This window comes from Moschus berezovskii, chromosome 20 (genome assembly GCF_049115385.1).
Source record: "Moschus berezovskii isolate FMDL1 chromosome 20, NW_MosBer_1.0, whole genome shotgun sequence".
Classification (NCBI taxonomy): domain Eukaryota; kingdom Metazoa; phylum Chordata; class Mammalia; order Artiodactyla; family Moschidae; genus Moschus; species Moschus berezovskii.
The window spans coordinates 38,062,719-38,087,929 of record NC_142479.1 but is presented as its reverse complement, the minus strand read 5'-3'; the positions used below and the strand labels follow the sequence as shown (position 1 = coordinate 38,087,929).

The window sequence follows — 25,211 nt, the reverse complement described above, 5'->3', positions numbered from 1 at the left end:
ATAGAAATTTCCTGGCAGTTCTCTCTTTGAATATTTCATCTTCTCCATTCTCTCTGCCATATCCTCTGGGATTCTGATTAGGTGTATTCTAGGCCTTCTCATAGTATCCTATCCTCCATGTCACTTAATCTTTTTTTTTCTTTTTTAATGTTTTCCTATTTTCTTTAATTAGCTTGTTTCCAAATTTGATTTATCATTTTTAATGATTTATTGCTTTTTGCTTATTTTTCCCCAGGGTGATTTCGTTAAATATATGGTGGTTTAGTTGCTAAGTCATGTCAAAGTCTTGGGACCCCATGGACTGTAACCCAACCAGCATACTGGAGTAGGTTGTCATTTCCTTCTCCAGGGTATCTTCCCAACCCAGGAATTGAACCTAGGTCTTCTGCATTGCAGGCAGATTCTTTACTGACTGAGCTATGAGGGAAGCCTCGTAAGTATATGAAACACATTTATTTTGTGTTTTGTTTCTGATAACACAAAATGTGTGAAGTCTTTATGGGATCGATTCTTATTATTTTCTTATTTTTAAGTTATTTTAATTAATTGATGTATTCATTTAATGGGACCTGTTCTGGTACCTGTGTTTCTTCTGGTTCTCATTTGTGATGCCTTGTAATTTTTGTTTGTAATTTTTGACTGTGAGATTATTTTTTTAAAACGTCTTATTTTCAGAATAATTGATATCCCCTCCTTGTTGTATTTATTTATGGCTTTCCCTGGGTTTTTGTCACTGCACACAGGCTAGTTGCAGCAAGTGGGGACCTCTCTGCTCACAGAGCATGAGATCTAGAGCACAGGCTCAATAGTTGTGGCACACGGGCTTAGTTGCTCTGTGGAAAGTGGAATCTTCCCGGACCAGGGATCAAACCCATGTCTCCTACATTGGCAGGTGGATTCTTACCCACTGTTCCACCAGGGAAGCTCAATGTTAGCTTGTATTGTACTTTCTATTTAGGGAAGCTTTTAAGTAATTCAGGCAAAAATAATTATGAGTCTGGGGACAAAAGTGCTTCAAAAAAGATATGCCCAGAGCACCATGGAATGAGAGAAACGCTATCTCCATTTCTGTTAATCCTTTCTCAGTCTCTCTAAGGAAGCCATGAGTCCCCCTCAGGACATCACCTCCAAAGCCCCTTTCAGGCCCATTCTTGCCACCATCACCTTGCTTCCGCCTCTCCCTCCTGCTTACCCTGGAAGGCCACAAAGTGAGGGAGGGACACCGCAGCCACAGCACCTGGTTCAGCCTTGATGTCAAACAGAGGCCCTGCAACCAGCCAGCTGTGCTGTGGGAAATTCCTGTTCAGGAACTGGTCCCAGTCACGGAATTCAATTTCAACGGTCGCTGGCCCTCTCACCTCAAAGCGGAGACCCGTGCTGGGCCAGTGGTAGAAGCCGGCCACGGGCAAGTGAATTCTGCAAAAATATGGGGAGAAGTGGACATTGGATTACTGTACACAGACTCACTGAGCACCTACTGGATGGCAGGCCCTGTGCTGGGCACTATGGATCCTATAGAGTGGCTATATGCCCAGACATTGAAGTCAGATGGATTTGAATTTGAATACTGGCTCCCCTGGCCTTCCTGGGTGGTGCTAGTGGTAAGGAACCCAACTGCCAATGCAGGAGACGCAATATGTGAGATTAAAGCAGCATAACAAGTCAAATACAACAAGTGGACTGTCTTTGGATCATGATTAGAACAAATCATCTGCAAAGACACACTTTATACAATTGAACATATTTGAATAAGGATTGGGTATTGGACGATATGAAAGGCTTAATTGTAAACTTCTTGACATGTGGAAAATGACATTGTGGTTATGGAAGAAAAGGTCTGTATTTGAACTTTTTGAAAGGTATCACAAAATATTTAAGGCTAAAAGCACCCATTTCTTTGGACTTAAAAATACTGCATAAAAAGGGGCAAAAAGTGGATATTTGAAACAAAATTGGTAAAATGAAGGTTGAAGCTGAATAGTGGGTACATGGAAGTTCCCTGGACTCCACTTGTGTGTCTATTTAAAATTTTTCCTAACAAAATCTCTTTTTCCAGGGACTTCCCTGGTAGGCCATTGGCTAAGATCCTGAGCTCCCAATGCAGGGGGCCTGGGTTCGATGCCTGGTCAGGGAACTAAATCCCACATGCTCCAACTAAGACCTGGCACAGCCAAAAATAGATAAATACAAATAGATATTAAAAATATCCCAACCAACGTTCCTCCTCCCTCATCCAAACCCCTTCTTTTTTCATATCAAAACACCAACCAGCATCTCAGCCCTGTCTTTCTCTGCATGGTGGTGTGGTGACGGGGGATACAATGGACCATGAATGGGCTGCAGACTGTCTGTGGGGACCCAGCATGGGGATGGAGGGGGTGGGACAGGCCAGGCCCCCTCACTTACCGGTATAGGCTCCTCTCTTTGTCAACCACCTCGGTAGCCACAGGCCCTGTGGGGCCCCAGAGGTCATCCTCGGTCCCCAGAGACTCCATGTGCCCGTCCCCCGGAGGGTCAGGAGAAGACAGACAGAAGGGTCTCACCTGCGCTGCTTGAGGAGAGCTGCCCTCTGGAACAGACAGGGCAGTGGCCAGCTTTAGTTTCTTCTGCCTGGCTGCCCCCGGCCCCCTAGGCTAGACCACAGAGGGGCCCTTCCCAAGGTCAGTCTGCCTGCTATCCAAGGGGGCTCAATCCTGCTGCCTCCCCTTGCCCAAACCCTCCTCCCTCCCCTTCCTCACTTCCCAGAATTGTCGCTCCTCCCAGCACTCCCCGGGTGGTCAGCTTCTGAGGGGAACATGGCTTCAAGATGGACAGGCAGGGATGAAGCGGGGATTCCAGGCCTTAGAAGCCCAGAGTGGGCCTTAAGAGACTGAACTCTGGTTCAGAGTAAGAGTCATGCTGTGGATATTTAGGAGAGGAACAGTCCAGCCCCCTGAGGCTGGAAGAGAGGGAAGCAGAAATCCTGCAAGGTTCTGGAAGTGGAAGATCTCTCATGGAGTCTCCCCTAGGTGTCTCTGTCCCACTCCAGAGGCAGGAGGATGGAGGGAATGACCTTTCATAGCTGCCATCACCCCCTCCACCCCTGCAAACCCACATCATGATGCTCCCAGCCTGGCCCCTTACCTGATGCTTGTCTCTGCCGCTTGAGTGAGGATGTATCACTCATCTCTGCTCCACGTGGGCCCTTGTGAAGGATCCTCAGACTTGGCTTCCTGGACAGAATTCATTCTCCCTGAGACTGTGGAGGATGTTGGGGGCTGTCTCCACGACATCCCCACTTGAGTTCAACTCATCGGAATCTGAACTCCTGATCCCCATTGGGCTTCTCCTGTAGTCCCTGCTTCCATGAATGGCCCCCATCCACCCAGCTGTTTATACCAGAACTGAGGCATCATCCTGACTTCTCCCTTGGCCAATCTGAGAGCTGATTGATCACCTTGATAGAGTCCAAAACATCTCTTTTCTCTTCTCTCCACCTCCACAGCCTCCACCCTGTTCCCAGGCCCTGGCATCTGTGGCTGGAACCACTGCCTCATCTTAAAGGGTTCCCTGTTTTTGCTCTTGACCCTCTGGTCCACTGTCCACTCAGCAGCTGATCTGAAAATGGGAACCTGGCAGAGAACTTCGATGCTGAAGCCTGAAATGTCTATTGATCTGGGGAGTAAGATCGAAATTCTTAATGTGGCCTAAAAGATGTTAGGTACTGCCTCCCATCCCCAGCCCCACCTGTGCCAGTCTCCCTGCTTCCATGGCTCTAAATCAGTGTTAAAAATCACCTGAAGGCCTGGGTTAGAACATGGATTCCTGGGCCCACCCCAAGATTCTGACTCAGCAGGTCTGGAGTGGGGCCTTTATACTGAGCTCCTTACTGCTGTTTAGTCGCTAAGTCATGTCTCACTCTTTTTCAACCCTATGGACTTTAGCCTGCCAGGCCTCTCTGTCCATGGGACTTTCCAGGCAAGAACATGTGGGTGGGTTGTCATTTCCTTCTCCAGGGGATCTTCCTGACCCAGGGATTGAACCAGAGTCTTGTGTTTCAGTAGGTGGGTTATTTTCTATTGAACCGCCTGGGAAACCCTCTGAGCTCCCAGGGGATGTTGATTCTGCTGCTGATTCTGAGGACCACACTTTGAGTAGCTCTGCTCCAGGTCCCTGAACTCCTGTTCCTCAAAGAAGCTAAGCTCAGTGCCTCTATTGAAACGGCAAGTAAAACATGAACCAGCTTAAACTGGTTTTGCCACCTTTAAAAAAGTTAATTGATTAATGCAGCCTTGAGTTATTTAGATAGCACCCCCATGCAAGACAGAATCTGTGTCTCCAGTATACAGAACCCAGAATCTTCAGTCTACAGAACTCAAAGAATAGAAATGTTGTCCCAGGAGCCCTTTTTGGGGCTAGAAGTCCTTCAAAAAAGGAAGATCTGGTTTCCAGCAGTGTGAGTAGCTTGTTTGTCTTATTCGAAACTAGCCAATCAGCTTGCAAGATTGACATTTCTCTAAACCCCTTAAATGTCACCCTGAATCCTGGATCGATTTGAGAGCCTCACCTTCTGTGCCCTTGCTAGTGGACCTTGCAACAAAGCTCTTTCTTTTCTCAAAAGCCAGTGCCCTAGTCTTGGCATCTGGCTCTTGTTCAGCAAGCTACACCACCTCTGCCTGGAATCAACCCCTTCCGGGCCCAGCACGCCCCTCCCATCCTCCAGAGCTCAGCTCAGCTGCTCTGTATAGAATCCAGTGGGCCCATCAGTGTCCCTAGAGAAAGGTCCACAGATGCAGTTCTGTGGGCGGAGGTGGGGAGGGAATAATTTGCACCTGCTGGGCTGAGCTTCTGGAATCTGGGCCCTTGTTCACTGCTGTGTGCCTCACACATCGTGTAAGGGATGCACGGCATGTTGTTCTGTGACAAGTGGTCCTCCTTCTAAAGCTAGGAGCCCTTTCCTTTCCTTTTCAGGTGAGGCACAGCAGCTGAGACTCAGGGAACAGTTGCCCTTTGTGGTCACAGGCCAAAATGCACCAAATTGGGAGAACGTGGGCGCTGCAGCAGATTCCCTGGGGAGGAAGAGGGATTCTCCCATCTTTGGGGCTCACCCCTCCAGCCTCTCTGGCTGTGTGTAAACGTGTATTGGGGGGTGAGGGTGGGGTGGAGGTGGTCGGCTCTTCCTAGGCTCTCTCTCTTTGTCTTTGTCTCCCCCTGGTGGTCATTGCTTTCCAAGTTCCAAATCTCATCCAGGCACCCATTCACGGTTTTTTTTTTTTTTTTTTTAATCTTGTTGGAGAAGGCAACCGCAACCCACTCCAGTATTCTTTCCTGGGAAATCCCATGGACACAGGAGCCTGGCAGGTTACAGTCCATAGGGTCACACAGAGTCGGACACGACTGAAACGACTTGGCATGAGCACATTCATCTAATGGAAAGGTTTAAGCAGAGGAGAGGCATAATTCCGTTCGCACTAAACAAATCAATGCCCAAACTTCGCTCTGGCTGCCATGCTTTCTTGGTTTCTTCCCAGCTCTGCCGTGTCTACCTCCACCCCACATGTCTTTCCCCATCTCTTATTTCTGGACCTGCCCCAAGAACTCAGCCGGGCCTGGAACAGCAGGAAGGGGTTCTGAGTCTCCCCACCTTACCGTATCCAGGAGGCTAGCAGCTGACACTTCTCCCTCTCCAGGGCCCTCAGCATCTCGGTCACCTCCTTGCTCAGCTGAGTCTGGTCCAGCCTGCAAGCACAAAGGAAGCCTGGTTCTCCCGGGACCCCTGCGTGATCCCGAGGTCCTTGAGGGCTCAGGATGGTGGGATCTGCCACCTCCCAGAGGAAACTGTTACAGGTTGGGTTTGCAAGGAATTGGGCTCTGAGATGGAAAGTGGAGTGAGGTTTATTAGGGGGTGTTCATGGATCAACACCAGGGTGGCGGGGAGAAGGAAACAGATCTGGACAGAGAGGAAGAAGTTGGGCTGTGATGCCGTTTCAATGGAGATCTCAGCCAAGGCTACTGGAGGCTCTGAAGTAGAGATGATCCCTCAGAGCTGTCCCAAATTGGGGAGAGGGGCTGGGTCTTTATACCCTGACATTGGTCAGGCCTTGGATGCAGGTGACTCCAGGAAGGGGATGAGATCTTGGGAGAGGGGCCCCTTGTAGGCAAACATCATCCCAGTATCTGGCTGTCAGTAGCATTCCCAGTGGCTTAGGATTACATCCTCATTCCTAGAGAGCATCTGGGCAGCGGCTCACAGCATCCACCACAGAACACCCATTCCCCACAGCCTCAAGATAACTGCCCAGGGGTAGGTCCTGGGATTTTCTGCTCAGAGGCTAGATGGTTTGCTGGAAAGGAGAGTGCCCTGTTTCTGTTCACCTGGCCTTGTGTTCTGGGCTGCTTCAGATTTCAGATAGCTGTTGCTCTTTCTGGGGCCCGGTGTCCTCTCTAACACAGACGGGTGTGCTTTGCCTGTCGTGAACCATGGACAGGACACACTGTAGAGGGCAGTGCACACCAAACTCACTGCTGCGATCAGAGCTAGTGTGCCCTAGGAAGAGGATGGACAGCTCCCCACATAGACGGTTGTCCCTCCCAGTCCAGTCCCAGGACTCCGGGAGAAAGGAAGCAGAAACCTTCACAGGACCACAGAGCACAGGCTGCTCTGAGGCAACCCAGGTCTGACCAGTAACCAGTGAGCTGGTCACAAATTCAGATGTCCTGGCTGAGGCCAAGCTCTGGAGAGGCCTTGCACTATGTAGCCGGAAATGCTTGGTGGGGAGGGAGCTGGAGTCCCCCTGGTTGTAAATGATCAGGGTTAGCCTTGGGGGAACCTACCTGCAGAATGTTTATCTCGTTATCTTGCCCGGACTTCACCTTTCGGCCTGAGAGTCGAAAGGAGGGAGTCCTGGCTGAGGGTGGCTAGGGCCCAGACTTTGCAGACCCCTTGAAGACCCGGGTTCAATCCTTGGGTTGGGAAGATCCCCTGAGAAGGGAATGGAAACCCTCTCCAGTATTTGTGCCTGGAAAATCCCATGGACAGAGGAGCCTGATGGGCTACCATCCTTGGGGTCGCAAAGTCAGACACGACCGAGCCACTAACATTATGATTCCCACTATGTTTCTAAGGGCTGCTGGAGCTCAATGGAGGACCTGAGCGGGTGGAGTACGGAGGGTCTGGAGCCCTACCAGGAGCCATAAGCAAGGGCTCAGCCAGAAACAGCCAGTGTACTCATTCTTGGGAAGTGGAGGAAAGAGGAAGTGGCTGGGAGACATGGTAGGGGCTGCTGCTCAGAGAACGTCGTCCTCAGGGCCTGCAGGGCGGCAAGGAGGGCTGGGGGCTCACTACTCGTCAGCCACACAGGACTCCAGTGCTCCAAGCCCATTTCTGTCTGAACTCTGTCCTAGTGTTCACATGCATTTTATTGATATGATGGTCCCATTAGACAGATAAAGAAGCCAAGTCTCAGGTGAAGAGCTGCCTGAGTCACGTGGCCGAAGTAAGTGGCGTTGCAGGTGAGGATCCCTGGCTGGCCATGCATTTGTCTGTCCCTTTTCTTTCCTCTGTCCAGTTCTGCGGCACTTGCATCCCCTCTCCCCATTCCCTACCCTCTGCCCAGAAGGGGCCTGCAGAGTCTCACCATAGGAATATGAGCTGGCAGGAAGGGTGCCTGAGTCCTTCACAGAGCAGCCTCACGCCAAGGTTGTCCAGGTCATTCTGCAGCAGGTTTAGCTCCATCAGGCTGGGGCTGACCCTGAGCACGAAGGCCAGGTCCTGGCAGCAGCCAGACGTGAGGCCGCAGCCTGCCAGCCTGCAGGGAAGACACATGAGGGCCCCTAGTCAATGTCCTAACTGGCATCTGGTTTTCCTTTCTAGTACCTATGGCCCTATGAGGGTTCTAGGGTGACACTAAGGGAAGATAAAGACCTGCCTGGCTTGCAGGAACCTGGGAGATTTAAATATTCCTCTTGCAGCCAAGGAGCTACTCAGGATAGAGACCACCTCCCCTTTTCACTTCTGTGTGATTCCCATGAATCCTGCTCACTCACTGTATCGATGTTGTATGATTAATTTACACTGATGTTCCACTGGGATGCCTGGATCTCATTGTTAACTACCTCGGCCCTCCCAAATGCCCGGAGTTACCTGACAGGTTTCAGCATTTTGTGGGTTTTAACATTAAGGGCGTCTACAACACAGGATGAGAAAAGAGCAAGCTTCTAATATAAGAATAAAAGTTAAGGAGGAATATGAGGGCTTCAGTGGGGATCTATTATGGCCTGCATGAGCCCTTGCTTTCTCTCTGCCCCGTGGTGCTAGGGCAGCTCCTTCTGCCTCCCTGTGCCCACCCCACAAATTAGTGCCAACGAGGAGCAATTACAACAGTCGCTGCAGCTTGCAGGTTGGCTGTCTCAGGCCCTGGCAAAGGTGCTCAGCTCCTGCATCCAGGAGTGTGTTGAAGCTCAATTCCAGTTGCATCAGGGTTTGGCTGGCGCTCAGCCCAGAGGCAATGTCCTTGCAGCTCTCAGCTGTGAGGCCACAGCTGGCCAACCTGTGGGAGACACGTGACCATGGCCTTGCCTTTACTTATCTGTTGATTTCCACAGTCACCCATGAACAACCTGTTGAGCCTCTACACCTGTGGGCCAGGTGGAGGTCAGTAAGACCCTCTAGCCTCCAGGCCCCCAGAAATGCACAGGCACTGGGGGATAGACATAGAAACAAATAACAGGAAGTCAGGGTTTGGATCTCTTTGGATCAAAATCCTCCCACGTTCTCCCAGGTCATCACAGAGAAATTCACGGCCCTTGACCTTGTCTGTGAGACAAGGTCTGACTCCTGTCCTCTCTGTCCTCACCTCATAGTCCTTTTAGCTGCATCTCCACTGGCCCCCACACTGTTCCTTAAACACTCCCGGCATGGTCCCACCTCAGGTTCTCTGCACTGGCTGTTTCTTTTGCCTGGAACAAGCTATCTTACCTGATAGTTCATGGCTTGTTCCCTCACCTGCTCCCAGGTCTTTGCTCTAAAGTCCGCTTGCAGGAACCTTGCCTCACCACCCTCCCTATTTAAAATGGCACACCCAGCCTCAACTCTCTCCTCCTGTTTGCTTGACTTTTCTCTCTAGTCCTTACCGCATGCAATATACTTTACTTGTACTTTTGGCTTTTTGTCCCCACTCCTTCTGGAATGGAGGCTCCATGAAGAAGGAGTTTTGCCCATTTTCATTACTAGCTGTACTCAAGTGCCCACAGTAGTGTCTGGCATGTAGTAGGCACTTAAAAAGTAGATGGTGTCCCAAGGGACAAGTCAAGTGCAGCTGAAGGCAGAAGAAATGATTAATTTTGACGAGGGAAGGAGGTGGAAATGTATGAGGGATGCCTTAAATGATGAGTAGTTCATCAAGATGCCCAACCCAAGTAAAATCTTCTTCAGATAAATGCCCAGAAGTGGAATAGCTGGCTCACATGATAGTGCTGTTCTTCTTATTTTTTTTGAGAAATATCTATACCATTTTCCACGGTGGCTGCATCCATTTCCATTCTCACCAACAGTGTATGAGAAAGTACACATTGTCTCCACATCCTCTCCAATACTTGTGATTTCTACCTTTTTGATGATAGCCATTTAAACAGGCATAAATTGATATCTTATTGTAGTTTTATTTTTTTGCAGTGCCGTGAGGCTTATGAGACCTTAGTTCCCCAATGAAAGATCAAGCTCAAACCCACAGCAATGGTACTGAGTCCTAACCACTGGACCACCAGGAAAGTCCCCATGTGTCCCTTCCTTAAGGACATTTCCCACTGGAGATCCTTATCTGCCCTGTAGTTACACCTGTACTAGCATGGTTCCTTGATTAATGTCGGTCTTTTGCAAGCTCTCTGAGAATAGACACCTGCCTGTGTTTGTTTGCCATAGTGACCCTGGCACCTGGCGCAGTGGTGGGCCAGCGAGGGGCTCAATGAGTATTTGCTGAACGCAAGGACAGTTCCCCCTCCTGAAGTCAGCGTCCATCCTAGATCTCCTGTCCATCCCTGTTCAGAGCAGAGCCCAGGCCAGACTCACCGCAGGGTCTCCAGGTGGCACCCAGGGCATCTCAAGGCCTCATTAAGACTCTGTACTGCAGAGCAGCTCAAGATGTTTCCACTCAGGTCGAGTTCCTTCAGGTTTCCAGTGACCTGGAGAACGGAGAAGAGAACCTGCCAGCAGGCCTCTGTGACCGGGCCCCAGCTCAACCTGTGGAGGGAGAGAGGGTGGGAGAGATGCGGTCTGTGTGTGCAGGCTTGGAGGTGCACGGTGGGCAGCGCTGTCCCCAGGGCCGACCAGCCTCCCCGACTGCCCCTGAACTCCGCAGACAAAAAAGATGGAAAATGGCTCCCTCTGCCCCCAAGAAACTTCCAGACTGAGGCGGAAGCAGACATACACGATGGACACTTCAGAGTGGTGCGGCAAGGGCTGTAGACTGGCGAGCCACAGGGAAGAGGGGCCCCCAGTCCAGGGTGGCGGTGGCAGAGGGGCGGCCAACTATAAAATAAAATGTCAGTGTGGCTCAGTTTTGCCTTGAAAATCAGCATGAAAAAGACTAGATGATATACCTCAATTCTTTTCTTTTGTTTAAGTCTTTGACTGCTCTGCACAGCATGTGGGATCTTAGCTCCCCGACCAGGGATCGAACCTGTATCCCCTGCATTGGCAGCATGGAGTGTTAATCACTGGACCACCAGGGAAATTCCATACACCTCAATGTTTTAAAAAAAGTTTTTATTTTTTAAAAAAATATTTAAAATTTTTATATTTTTAAATTATGAAAGCATGATAACACATTTATAGGAGACTTGGAAAATACAGAAAAAAATACACCTAGTTACATATAGTTCCACTGTTTACTATAATTATTTTTTAAGTAGGTAAATTAAGATTTTTAGTTGGAGTTTCAATGTCAAACTCTCAAAAATTACTAGAATGAGTAGACAGAAAAGTAGAAGGATACAGTAGATCTGAAAAGCACTACTTAATTCAACATAATTAAGATGTGTACATCACACAACAGCACCATATACTTCATTTCTTAATGACGGTCATTTCTGAGTGATGGCATTCTGGTTGATATTAATTTCTGTCTTTTTGCTTCTCTACATATTCTTATTTTTCTACAATGGACATGGGTTTTGCTGTGAGAAAAAACCCTTGAAAGTCTGAAAAAGCAAAAACCCAAATCCGTTTTCCTCTGACTCTTTTCTGGTTTACTTGTATGTGATTGGGCTTCCCTGGTGGCTCAGACAATAAAGAATCTGCCTGCAACACAGGAGACCCAGGTTCAATCCCTGGGTTGGAAAGATCCCCTGGAGAAGGGAATGGCAACCCACTCCAGTATTCTAGCCTGGAGAATCCCATGGACAAAGGAGTCTGGCGGGCTACGGTCCATGGTGTCATAGAGAGTCGGATGCGACTAACACTTTCACTTTTTTTTTCACTTTTTTTGTGTGCGATTACTCCCTTCCTGTGGGCTTTCCAGGTGGTGCTAGTGGTAAAGAATCTACCCCCCAATGCAGGAGACACAAGAGAACTTCTGGGTTTGATCCCTGGGTCAGGAAGATCCCCTGGAGTAGGAAATGGCAACCTGCTGAAGTACTCTTGCCTGGAAAATTGAGGAGCCTGGCAGGCTACAGTCCATGGAACCACAAAGAGTGGATATGACTGAGCGCGTGTGTGCGTGCGTGCACACACGCACACACACACACACACACTCATTTTCTGCAGCCAACATCATGCCTTGCTGTCTGTTACAGTAACATCATACTCAATTGTGATTACTGGGTGGTTGTGTGTCTTCTACCCTAGGTTTTGAGTTCTTTGAGGCAGGAGTTGTGTTTGTTCATCTGTGATCTGGAGGATCCGGCCTAACAGCAGTGCCAGATAAATATTCACAGAACAAATCATAAATGGACTAAATGACCCATATTGCAACTGAGGTGGAGGAACCTGGGTAGGGAAGTTAATGGGGTTGGAGGATGTTTAGAGAAAACTCTGCTGTCACACACAGGTTGGGGGTGCGGGTTTTAGGCCAAGTGCCTGGGGTACAAGAGTGCATTATTGACACAAACAAAGAAGTCAGATGTGCAGGGAAAATGGAGACTACCTTTCAGACACACACATTCTGTGATGGAGGAGATCTCTGGACCAATGCCATGGTCAACAGCTGTCAAAGGGAGTGTCTGAAGCAGCTGAGGGAGCGCTTGCTTAGAGACAAACATGAGGGAGAAAGAGAGGCAGGTGGGCTGCGTGGAGGGGAAGTCAGGTCAGCGCGGGACGTGGAGAATATGGTGGTCATCGAAGAGACGGGACAAGGAGCGGCAGGACACGGCGGGCCCACCCGGAGGCAGGCAGGGTGCGCCACGTGGATGGACCCTGCTGCAGGGGATCTTAGGCAGGTGGGGGATGGTGGTCGGATCTGCTGTGGGGGTCACTGGAGGCCTTGATCCTTGAACCCCTGGGGGTAAGTTTAGTGAAAGTGACTCCAGTGCCTAGCACAGAGGCGCCGGCGGAGGAGCCGGAGGGAAGAGAGGGCGGGGCACTCACAGCACCCCGTCGGCGGGCCTGCTCGCTCCCTGAGGCGTGCACTCATTCAGCTGGAGCCGCCGCACGTGGCGGCAGAATCGAACGCAGAAAGTGAACGCGAGCAGCCCCATGCTGGTTCGGATGCGCGCTCTCGTTCCTTGGAAATGGGCCATCGCTTGTGTCAGGAACTCCTCGTCCTGAGTCTCATACAAGCAGTGAAACAACTGCAGAGAGTAATGCTCACGCCAAACTTCCAGTTCAGCCCACTGCAGCAGTGACTCCCGCTTTCTCTCCCAAGACAGCTTGCGTTGGAAAATGTTCTCCATCTCTCTCGCTCCTTGCTCACTCAAAAGGCCAGATAGGAAATGCACGGTTGGTGCCCCAAACAGGTTATTGATCCCATATACTTCTACCAGCTTTTCCATGCTTCCAGGGCTGTTAGGATGGTCACTTTTGTCCCCTATGTCCCCTAAGGCAAAGGACACTGCTGCAAAGAACTCCTGGAAACACAGGTGAATGAAGCTGTAGTTCAGAGACATGGGGTGCTTTTGAAGAACATCCATCTTTAAGAGAGTGGAGTTGATGACCCCATCTAATCCGTGCTTCTTGAGGTCCCCTGGACTGAACAGAGTCTTTCTTTGACAGATACCCTCAGCAGCAAGAGTACAGAAGCCCCTCAGCTGAGTCCCCAGGGGCTGAGCTTGGATAGCCTGGGAAACGTAGCGCAGATAGAGGGCTGTCATGGTCTGCGTCCTCAGTGAGAGTTCTTTCCCTGCCTCCATCTGCTGCTTCAGGCAAGTGCAGGCCAGCCAGGACACCAAGGGCGTGAGACACATGGTCAAGAGTGCTTGGTTTGATTCAACCACACTAAAGGCTCTAGTTGCTTGGCTTTCCTCTGTGAAATATTCATAGAAATAATCCTTCCTGGAAGACTCGGAGAACCCCAGGACCTCCACCCAACATGGCTGCTTCAAAGAAGGAATGAACTTCCGCAGAGCTGCAGTCCGAGCTGTAATCAGCAAGGATGCCTCCGGAAATATGGTTTTCTCCAGCAAACTGCCCAGAAGTGTCTGCACGGGCTGCTGCTGGCTCCAGTGCAGACAGAGCTCTGCCCTCTGCTCCTCTGAGACCCATTCTAGTTCATCTAAACCATCGAGGATGAAGAGCAGCTGCTCCGGCTGAGACTGGACCTGTCCAGCGGGAGCCACAGTGGCGGACTGGTCTTTTGTGATGAGTTCCTCCAGACTTGTCAGCTTGGATGTGGCCAGCTCTCTGCAGTTGAAGTAGAAGACATGCTGGAAGTGGTTCTTGTATAGCTGGCCCTCCTCCCAGGCTTTTTTCACATGCCTGGCCAGTGTAGACTTCCCAATTCCAGCAACTCCATGCAATATGACTGTGTGAGGCCCTTCCTGGGGACCCAGGTCTGAGCCAAATAAGTCTCTGACCTCAATCAAATGCCCTTGCTCCTCAAGCACCCCGTGATCCCAGCTTCCCTGGTTCAAGGACTCATAGTCTTTGGGGTAAGGAGTGTGTAGAAGTAGCAGTTGCATGAATTTTTGGTGCAAATCTTCATCTTTCCATGACCAGGTGGAGCAAGGTCTCTCTCTCCTTTGGTCCTGGTATCTCTCTCTGCTTCCTAAGTAAGGGAGGGAGAGATAAAACATAAAGATATAGGATAGATTTGTTCATTTTTCCCTCCTTCCAATACTCAACAACTGTTTTTTGCACCTGCTCAAGCCACATGCTGTGCTGGCTGCTGATTCAGAAATAAATGAAATAGAGACTAGAAAAATAGTAGAGAGGCTGGTGAGATATCTGCACTCCCACATTCATTACAGCACCATTCATGATACGGAAGCATGATATGAAACAACCTAAGTTGTTTCAGTGGATGAATGGATGGATAAAGGAGATATAGTCTATTGATCTAGGTATCTACCTATCTCTCTATAATGGAATATTATTCAGCCATAAAAAGAAGGAAATCCTGACATTTGTGATAACATGGATGAACCTGGAGGACATTATCCTAAGTGACATAAGCCAGGCAGAGAAAGACAAATATATATGGTATCACTTATATGTGGAATCTAAAAACAAAAAAATTTAACCTTATAGAAACTGAGAGAGGAATAATGGTTCCCAGGGTTAAGGGGGTGAGGGAAATTGGGAGATGTAGATCAAAGATGTTGAAAGATGATGCTGTGAAAGTGCTGCACTCAATATGCCAGCAAATTTGGAAAACTCAGCAGTGGCCACAGGACTGGAAAAGGTCAGTCTTCATTCCAATCCCAAAGAAAGGCAATGCCAAAGAATGCTCAAACTACCGCACAATTGCACTCATCTCACATGCTAGTAAAGTCATGCTCAAAATTCTCCAAGCCAGGCTTCAGCAATATGTGAACCATGAACTCCCAGATGTTCAAGCAGGTTTTAGAAAAGGCAGAGGCACCAGAGATCAAATCGCCAACATCTGCTGGATCATGGAGAAGGGAAGAGAGTTCCTCAAAAACATCTATTTCTGCTTCATTGACTATGCTAAAGCCTTTGACTGTGTGGATCACAATAAACTGTGGAAAATTCTGAAAGAGATGGGAATACCAGACCACCTGACCTGCCTCTTGAGGAACCTGTATGCAGGTCAGGAAGCAACAGTTAGAACTGGACATGGAACAACTTACTGGTTCCAAATAGAAAAAGGAGTACGTCAAGGTTGTATATTGTCACCCTGCTTATTTAACTTATATGCAGAGTATATCATGAGGAATGCTGGGCTGGAAGAAGCACAAGCTGGAATCAAGATTGCTGGGAGAAATATCAATAACCTCAGATATGCAGATGACACCACCCTTATGGCAGAAAGTGAAGAGGAACTGAAAAGCCTCTTGGTGAAAGTGAAAGAGGAGAGTGAAAAGGTTGGCTTGAAGCTCAACATTCAGAAAACAAAAATCATGGCATCTGGTCCCATCACTTCATGGGAAATAGATGGGGAAACAGTGGAAACAGTGTCAGATTTTATTTTTTTGGGTTCCAAAATCACTGCAGATGCTGATTGCAGCCATGAAATTAAAAGACGCTTACTTCTAGGAGTCCCTTGCAAGGAGATCCAACCAGTCCATTCTAAAGGAGATCAATCCTGGGTGTTCATTGGAAGGACTGATGCTAAAGCTGTAACTCTAATACTTTGGCCACCTCATGCGACGAGTTGACTCACTGGAAAAGACTCTGAAGCTGGGAGGGATTGGGGGCAGGAGGAGATGGGGACGACAGAGAATGAGATGGCTGGATGGCATCACCGACTCGATGGACGTGAGTTTGAGTGAACTCCGGGAGTTGGTGATGGACAGCAAGGCCTGGCGTGCTGTGATTCTTGGGGTCACAAAGAGTCGGACACGACTGAGCGACTGAACTGAACTGATCAAAGAATACAAACTTTCAATTTTAAATGAATTAGTTTTGAGGCTTTGATGTACAGCATGATGATGATAGCTAATAATACCATACTATGTGTTTGAAATTTGCTAAGATAGCAAATCATAAGCATTCCCAACACACACACACAAACACAAAAGTATGCAAGGTGATGGATGTGTCAATTAACTTGATTGTAGTAATTGTTTCACAATGTATATCAAATCTGTACACTTTTAACATAGTACTATTTTACTTATCAATCATTCCTCAATCTTGGCTGGAAAAACCAACGAAAAAGAATTCAGCATTAGGAAAAGATGTATTTCTTCTGAATTGGTCTTTTCTATTCTATTGAGCAGGGCTTCCCAGGTGGTACAGTGGTAAAGAATCCACCTGCCAATGGAGAAGATTCGGGTTTGATCCCTGGGTCAGGAATATCCCCTGGGATAGGAAATGGCAACCTATTCCAGTATTTTTGCCAGGAGAATCCCATGGACAGTGCTTGCCATGGAGTTGCAAAGAACTGGACATGACTGAGCGACTGAGTACACAGGCATTCTATTGAGTAATAGATACTAGGTAACCAACCCATTGTCTTTCTCTTTTTGCCCTGGTTGCTAGGATGCTCATAATCAATGAATATTTTTTTGTAACAACTAATTAGCCTCTTGGTTTTCATATTTACTTCTTCATATTTAAGGTTATTGCTTTTGTATGTTTTGGTAAGATGTCTCTTACAAAATTCTTCCTTCTTTTCTTTTTCTTCCTCCCTCCCTCCTTCTTTTCCTTCCTTCCTTCTTTCTTTCCTTCCCTGAATGGGAAAAAGTATGATTAATTAAGTCAGTTAATTCATCTCCAACCTGGGTCACATATAAGGACCGTGAATTCTACAAGTATACTCAAAGCTGAAACTCCAATACTTTGGCCACCTCATGCAACGAGTTGACTCACTGGAAAAGACTCTGATGCTGGGAGCGATTGGGGGTAGGAGGAGACGGGGACGACAGAAAATGAGATGGCTGGATGGCATCACCGACTCGATGGACATGAGTCTGAGTGAACTCCGGGAGTTGGTGATGGACAGGGAGGCCTGGCGTGCTGTGGTTCATGGGGTCGCTAAGAGTCTGACATGACTGAGCGACTGAACTGAACTGACTCCTACCTGAGTGCAGAAGGGATCATTTTAACAAAACATCTCTCAGATTTCAAAAAGGACTTCTCTCATCATTGAGATCAATGTTAAGAAGATGCACCAATATAGTATACTAATGCATATATATGGAATTTAGAAAGATGATAACGATAACCCTGTATACAAGACAGCAAAAGAGACACAGATGTATAGAACAGTCTTTTGGACTCTGTGGGAGAGGGCGAGGGTGGGATGGCATTGAAACATGTATATCATCATATGTGAAACGAATCACCAGTCCAGGTTCAATGCATGATACAGGATGCTTGGGGCTGGTGCATTGGGATGAACCAGAGGGATGGGATGGGGAGGGAGGTGGGAGGGGGTTCAAGATGGGGAACACATGTACACCGGGGCAGATTCATGTCAATGTATGGCAAAACCAACACAATAATGTAAAGTAATTAGCCTCCAATTAAAATAAATATATTAAAAAAAAGGAAGATGCCTTGTGCATGTCCTAAGTCGCTTCAGTCATGTCTGCCTCTTTGTGACCCTAAAGACTGTGTAGCCCACCAGGCTTCTCTGTTTATGGGATTCTCCAGGCATGAATACTGGAGTGGGTTGCCATGCTCTCCTCCAGGGGATCTTCGTGACCCAGGTGTCAAACCCACTTTTCTTACATCTCCTGTATTGGCAAGTGGGTTCCTTATCACTAGCACCACATGGAAGCCCTTAGATGACAAAGGAAGCAGAACATTAAATGTGTGGATAGTGGCATTTAGAACCAAATATGGAACAACAGACTGGTTCAAGACTGTGATAGGAGTGTGTCAAGGCTGTATATTGTTGCCCTGTTTATTTATACCCAGAGTCAGTTCAGTTCAGTTCAGTCGCTCAGTCGTGTCCGACTCTCCACGACCCCATGAATCACAGCACGCCAGGCCTCCCTGTCCATCACCAACTCCCGGAGTACACTCAAACTCATGAGTACATCATGCAAAATGCTGGGGTGGATGAATCACAAGCTGGAATCAAGATTGCTTGGAGAAATATCAATAATCTCAGATATGCAGGTGACACCACCCATATGGCAGAAGGTGAAGAGGAACTAAAGAGCCTCTTGATGAAGGTGAAAGAGGAGAGTGAAAAAGCTAGCTTAAAACTCAACATTCAAAACTAAGATCATGGAATCTGGTCCCATCACTTCATGGCAAATAGATGGGGAAACAGTGAAAACAGTGAGAGACTTTATTTTCTTGGGTTCCAAAATCACTGCAGATGGTGACTGCAGCCATGAAATTAAAAGATGTTTGCTCCTTGGAAGAAAAACTATGACAATCCTAGATAGCATATTAAAAAGCAGAGACATTGCAGACAGATGTCCATCCAGTCCCAAGCTATGGTTTTTCGAGTAGTCATGCATGTGTGTGAGAGTTGGGCCACAAAGAAAGCTGAGCACTGAAGAATTGATGCTTTTGAACTGTGGTGTTGAGAGTCCCTTGGACAGCAAGGAAATCAAGCCAGTCAGTCCTAAAGGAAATCAACCCTGAATATTCATTGGAAAGACTGAGGCTGAAGCTGAAGCTCCAATACTTTGGCCACTTGATTCGAAGAACTGACTCATTGGAAAAGACCCTGATACTTTGAAAGATAGAAGGCAGGAGGAGAAGGGGTAGACAGAGGATGAGATGGTTGGATGGCATCATCTACTCGATGGACATGAGTTTGAGCAAGCTCTGGGAGTTGGTGATGGACAGGGAAGCCTGGTGTGCTGCAATTCATGGGGTCACAAAGAGTTGGACACGACTGAGTGACTGAACAACAGCAGTGGCATTAGACAGAGTGGAGTCTGAATTCCATCTCTGCCATTCTGAGAGTTTATATTTTCAAGCCTCAGTCTTATTTCCAAGGTGGAATAATAATAATATCCATCTCATGGAGTGGTCGTGAAATTTTATACTGTGCAAGCAAAGCACATGGCACAGAGCCTGACACAGAGAGAGTGTCCACCTGACTTGCTCCAGGCCATCTGGGGGCTGAGAATCTCAGCAGAAATGGAATCTTTCTCTTCTGACTCTAGGCCAGTGCCTGTCCACTAACCAGGTGATGTGTCTCCTGTACTGGATAATACTCCTGCATTTTAATTTCCAGGGGCTTCCTGAAAATAGTGCCTTAGGCAGGTGGAGAGATTCTGGCAGTAGGATTTCTTTTTTATTTTTTTAAAATTAGTTTTACTTATTTATTTATCTTTGGCTACACTGGGTTTTCATGGCTCTGTGGGCTTTCCTCTGGTTGTGGCAAGCAGGGGCTCCTCGTTGTTTTGCGGGGCTCTGGCTTCTCAGTGCAGTGGCTTCTCTTGCTGTAGAGCATGGGCTCTAGGGCGTGTGGGCTTCAGTGGTTGTGGCGCACTGGCCTAGTTGTTCTGCAGTATGTGGGATCTCCCTGGAATGGGGATCGAACCCAGGTCCCCTTCATTGGCAGGCAGATTCTTAACCACTGGACCACTAGGGAAGTCCCAGCAATAGGATTTCTGGAGAGAGGTCTCAGATGTTTGCCAGACCCTTTTTGCTCAGTCTATCAACCTGGCCCCCATCCATGTCTTTGCCTCACCACCCCTTTCCGAAAGCTCAGCAGGGCCTTACCTGTGCAGCTGTTTCCAGATGTTTCAATCAGTGGCCATACAGTCCCAGGACCCTCCTTCTCTCTGGGCTCTGGACAGGAATGACGTGGGAGTTCACAGACTCTCAGGACTGCGGTGGATGTGGGATCATTGGGTAACTCTTGGCTTGGTGACTCATGATATGGGGAACTTGGAAAAGCTTGATAAATGTTTAGGGAAAAGTCTTCAGGGGAGAAAGACAGGAAAGAAAGGACCATTTATTGAACATCGATTTCAGGCTCATACATTTTAAATTCTCACAAAAATCCTGTGAGATGGTGTTGGTAATCCAATTTTTAAAATCACAAAGATAGAGGTACAATTTATTTCTCTTAATGCTCTGAAACTTCCTCTATCAGGTAGAAAGATTTTGATAAACCACTTGGGGAAGGGAGTTAAGCTGCCCATTTCAAGCAACAACAAATAGTTACTAAGTGGCATTCTAAAGTGGTGGGTCCTCTTCTTTGCCAGGGACTGTTTTATTTTTTTTAATATATTTATTTATTTGGCTGCACCGGGTTTTAGTGGCAGCTTGTGGGTTCTCTTTTTAGTAATAAAAATTGTTTATCAGTTTTCACAATCAATACCCAGACAAAAAGCAGAAGATAATTTCAATCACGACGTGTGGGTTTTTTTAGTTGTGACATACAAACTCTTAGTTATAGCATGTGGGATGTAGTTCTCTGACCAGGGAAAGAAGCTGGGTCTCCTGCAGTGGGAGTGGAGTCTTAGCTGCTGGATCAACAGGGAAGTCACTAAATGCTTTATCATTTTATTCAGGCACTGTTTTGCCAGACAATGAAACTCAGGGTATGCAAGTTGGGGGCAGAGGGGAACTGCTCTGTGTCTTCAATAAAGGAAGAGTCAGTGAGACTGGGTAGTGTGTGTGGGGAAGGACAAGAGAGAAGAAAGCTGGTGGGGGCAAAAGTGGGGACCTTTGTGGGCACAGATGTGAAAAATCTAAAACTTTTCTTCTACAACATCTTGTAGAGTCTCCATCATATATCTGAACTTCTGTGTACATGCGTTATTTTAGTGTGGAGTTCAAAGGTGTGTAAATTCTGTACTGTGGCCTGGGGTGTTGTGCAGAATAGAAAAATGAGTAGATCAGATGAGGAAATTGAGACACAGGAGGATGAAGTGATTTGTTCTGTGTCACAGAGCAAGTGGGTGAAGTCAGGGTGGAAACTGAGGGCAATGGAGCTTGTGACCATCACCGTTGAGGCTTGAGAGTGGAGCGGTGAGAGCAGGTGTAGAAGGAAGGGGAAGGGACTCCTTTGGTGGTGCAGTGGATAAGAATTTGCCTGCCAATGCAGGGGACACGGATTTGGTCCCTGGTCTGGAATGATTCCACATGCCGCAGAGCAAGTAAGCATGAGAGCCACGACTACTGAACTTGTGAGCCTGGAGCATGCAGTCCTCAACAAAAGAAGCCACTGCAATGAGAAACATGAGCACCGCAATGAAAAGTAGCCCCCGCTTGGCAGAATGAGAGAGATCCAGTGTGCAGCAACGAACACCCAGCGCAGGCAAGAATACTGGAGTGGGTTGCCATTTCCTCCTCCAGGGGATCTTCTCAACTCAGGGATCAAACCCATGTCTCTGGCATCTCCTGCTTTGGCAGGTGGATTCTTTACCACTAGCACCTCCTGGGAAGCCCAAGCTGGGGATGGGGACCTTCAGAAAGCATCAGCAGATGGAGGGAGAAATGACTGCACCAGGAATGGGTGGTTCCAGGTTCCAGCCCTGGGTCTGTCTCCAGATGCTTTGTGAACTTGCACTTTGATACTGGGACAAGAAGAGGAAGAGGCCGGGTGTGGCTGGTGTTTGAAGCCTGGGTGACTCACAATGATGGAAGCCAAAATAAGAGAAGTCAGGAGAGGGAACCGGCTCAGGGTGAGGGTGAGCCTACCCTTCTCTTGGGGTTTATCTGGGGAACTGAGTCCTCCTTGGAACTTTTTAAACCACCCTGAACCCCAGAATCTTCATAGTCCACTGAGGTTGTGATCTGAGCTCTGCTTGGGCAAGGACCACATGGCACCAAGTTGGGGGAGATTCACTGTCTGACCGACGTGAGTCTCAGTGTCCCCATCTGTCAAATTGGAAGGAGTGCAGTCTCAGCAGAGGGGTGCTCCTGAAAGATCATTTTTAGGCACACTGTACCCACCACCCTGGCTCCTGGCTCCTCCAGCCTTCTGTAGTTCCTTCTGAGCAGGTCAGCATGGAGTTACAAGCCCATTGGCTGCCTCAAAGCTGCTCCCCACCACCCCACGCCTCAGGGCCCCTCAGCAAACCTCACCTTCCCTATATCCGGATGAGAAAACTAGGGGGCTTGGACTCCGTTTCATTGAGCACTTGAGCACTGGTTGCTTAGGCTTGCAGAATTTCAACACTTCGGTGGAGGTGGGCCAGCTGGGAGACTCCAGGTTGGGTGCACTTGGCGAGTGGAAGAATGAGGAAGACAAGGCTGTGGGGAGCAGACAAACAGGTTGGAGGATTGCCAGAGGAAGGGGCAGAAGCCAGGGTTGAGGCCTGGGTTCTTCAGCCAAGAAGAACAAGGGAGGTCCTCTGTCTCACCCAATAGAGGTCAGGAGGGAGACCATTGCAGCCTGCCTCTTATAGGAGGACGATTTCCTGATGCTGCTGGACGATTCATCCAGCAGATTTGCATCTGTGCCCTGGCTCTCTTTCTACCTCCTCATGAAAGTTGAGCCCCCTCTGTGCGCCTCTCCCCAGTGGGGTGAAGAGTCCTACCTCCTAGGGCTGCTGATTAGTAATAATAACGGCAGTGACAGCAACAGTAGCAACAGAGCTCCTGGTTTGTTTGTTTGTTTTTTTTTTTTGAGTACTTACTACGTCTTAGGGGCTTCCCTCATAGCAAAGTCGATAAAGAATCTGCCTGCAGTGCAGGAGACCCGAGTTCGATTCCTGGGTCAGGAAGATCCCCTGGAGAAGGAAATGGCAACCCACTCCGGTATTCTTGCCTGGGAAATCCCATGGACAGAGGAGCCTGGTGGGCTACAGTCCACGGGTTCGCAAAGAGTCGAAATAAACCACCACTAGACTTTTAGACTCTATGCTAAATATTTAATATGAATTATCTCTCTAACCCTTACATAGTCCAAGGAGGTAGGCTCTTACTCTCCCATTTTACAGATGTAGAAACAGAGGCACAGAGCAGTGAAGTGACTTGCCCAGTGTGGTAGTGCCTGGTTCCCAAGTCCGTACTCATAACACAAGGCCAGGCAAGTGCCTGCTTAGGAATCGGGCATGAAACCCCCAACCCTCCCTTCCAGTTGCCTTTTCTGAATTCCAGCCTCCTCCCTCTCTGGCCTTCTGAACACCCCTTCCAGGCCCTGTGAGGACCACATGGGATCCTAGGAATCCACCTGGCTAGAAGAGGAATCCAGCAACCTCCCCTCCCCACCCCAGCAAGCCTGTTAGCTGCAGGCTGGCCTAGGTCTGGATCCCCCCTGACCGGGCAGTCCTAAATCACCGCCCAGAAGAAGGTGTGTGTGTGTGTGGGTTCTCTGGTGGGGGGTGAGGAGATCGACAGTGGGCAGGGGAGGCTTTGTAAGCACCTGAATTCAAGTCTGTCTCTTCGAGGGACTTGGTGCACGCCCCTTGCTTGTTCGTGTGCGGTCCCTTGGTGTGGATGGCCTTGTCCCTGTGCTGTACCTCCTTGTGCTGATGCGACGGGTGTGAGGTGATCTTCTTGATCTTCAGGCTTCTTGGCTTCTCTTGTTGAGCATGGACCACCTCAGGAGACTGCCCGCAGGGCTCCTTATCAGGCAGCCGTAGCTGGAGCTCCTTCAGCTTCTCTTTCTTCTTTGCCTCCAAGTCCTCCAGCCTCCGGGCTTCCCTGGCCATCGCTCCTGGGCTGGGGTACCTTGGGGATGTCAACTACACATTGGCACTTGCCATAGGCACTGGCTGTCTACCTCTACAAGGATTAAGTCATGTGCTGCTGTAGCTGCTGACCTTTAACATCCCCTGAAGGGAGTTCCAGATGGAGATCAGGAATGGGGCCCTCTGCACTCGAGGAAAACCTGGCAGAACAGGTCTTCAGAGCATTAGGTCTTTTTAGGAGCTGATTGTTATGAACCCAATTCTTGCATCTCCTCACATCTAGAAAAGCACTAAAATCCTTCATGGGGAGGTATGCTCCTCGTGATGAGCAGAAACCTGCAAATACAGGTTGCATGAACTCCCCCTTTATCAAAATCACATATATACTGACCTTCCTCTGTCTCCCTCTTTGGAGCAGTTTCTCAGCGCTATCTGAAATGCTGTCTTCTGGGCTGCAGTCCTCATTTTGCCTTCAATAAAACTCGACTGGCCACTCTCAGGTCATTTTTTTTTTAAGTCAGCAGGGATGTTTATGGGGAGGGGGTGGATGTTGGGTTGGTGAGGACAGTCAGGAAGGCAGGGAATAGCCACTTCCTTGACCCCTACCAATGCAGGACTCCCATGGGGATCACTGCTCTTCACCTGGCAAACTCCTATTCAGCATTTAGAATCAGTTTTATAAAATCCCAGGGCATCTGCTGATAGACATTGTTGGGAGAAGGGAGGGGGAAAAAGAGTGGGAGGAAAAGTCATAGGAAGAGGGGGGTCCAGAGGGGGCCTGGGAGACACAGGAAGAGGTTAGCTTCCTTGGTGCCAGGGTGGAGTGTGAGGTCGGTCAGGAGAGTGAAGGGGCAGGGCTGGGATGGTGGGTGAGATGCGTTGGGTACTTACTGTTCTGTGTCCCTCGGAGTCTTCCTTCTCCTGGGACTTGGACACCTGGGACCAAGCCTTGATGTGGACAGGAGGTAGGGGCTTTCAGAGCCAAGGGTTGAGTTCAGAGCTGTCCGCCCTCAAGTCTCCTCAGGTCTCTCCTGGCCCTGGGTCACTGACCTGGGAGAACAGTCCTCACCATGACAGAGCAGGCATGGGAGTCACCAAAATGACCCCCTTGAGAGTGTAGCCTGCGAGAGGCAGGTCAGGACAGGCATCTTCTGCAGCCTCTCAGTTTTCAGTGCTTCCTGAACCCCATTGCACATCCTGTCATGCTAGGAGGGGCACCAGGGTGTGTGTTCCAGGCCCAGCGGGCTGCCTGCTTTGTGAGCAGCTCGGCAGGCAGCTAGTAAACATACCTGCTTGAAAGCGGAACAACCCTGCCGCATCTCAGGAAATGCGGGCCTCTGGGGAGTAGGCATGGACTTTCTTCCTTTTTTGTAGAACCCTCGGGGTTGGAGGCTCCCGGTGGAGGCACGATGTTACCTAACTCAGTCCCTGTTGTGTAATGGTTTCTGGCCTTGATTTGACCCGGGCTGGAGGGGACCAGGCCTAAGGAGCTTCACTGACTCCTCGTGTGACTGATACCTTTCTCTGAACCTCAGTTTTCTCATCTATCAAATGGGACATCATAGGTGTGCAAACAGGCTCCAATTAAATACTGGAGTGGGTAGCCTTTCCCTCCT

The 25,211-nt window shown here is 48.7% G+C and overlaps 1 protein-coding gene across 5 annotated transcripts in view; it reads right to left on the bottom strand.

Annotated features, from left to right (window-relative positions):
• NLRP1 (NLR family pyrin domain containing 1) overlaps positions 1–24,874 on the bottom strand; it is a 34,216-nt gene extending 9,342 nt beyond the window's left edge. For 2 of the 5 annotated variants that reach the window (XM_088828819.1, XM_055404185.2), the window contains exons 1-12: positions 24,487–24,874; positions 23,328–23,635; positions 22,046–22,213; positions 19,730–19,930; positions 12,560–14,174; positions 10,046–10,216; positions 8,358–8,528; positions 7,617–7,787; positions 5,629–5,718; positions 3,124–3,212; positions 2,407–2,569; positions 1,193–1,416 (exon numbers count right to left, since the gene is read on the bottom strand). In XM_088828819.1, coding sequence (XP_088684945.1) covers positions 1,193–1,416; positions 2,407–2,569; positions 3,124–3,212; positions 5,629–5,718; positions 7,617–7,787; positions 8,358–8,528; positions 10,046–10,216; positions 12,560–14,174; positions 19,730–19,930; positions 22,046–22,213; positions 23,328–23,616 — 3,352 coding nt within the window. In that variant the 5' untranslated portion in view covers positions 23,617–23,635; positions 24,487–24,874. Of the gene's footprint in view, positions 1–1,192; positions 1,417–2,406; positions 2,570–3,123; positions 3,213–5,628; positions 5,719–7,616; positions 7,788–8,357; positions 8,529–10,045; positions 10,217–12,559; positions 14,175–19,729; positions 19,931–22,045; positions 22,214–23,327; positions 23,636–24,486 lie in introns of those variants that run through there. The other 3 variants (XM_088828818.1, XM_055404210.2, XM_088828820.1) reach the window with 3 other exon arrangements.
• Between the last annotated feature and the right edge of the window lie 337 nt (positions 24,875–25,211).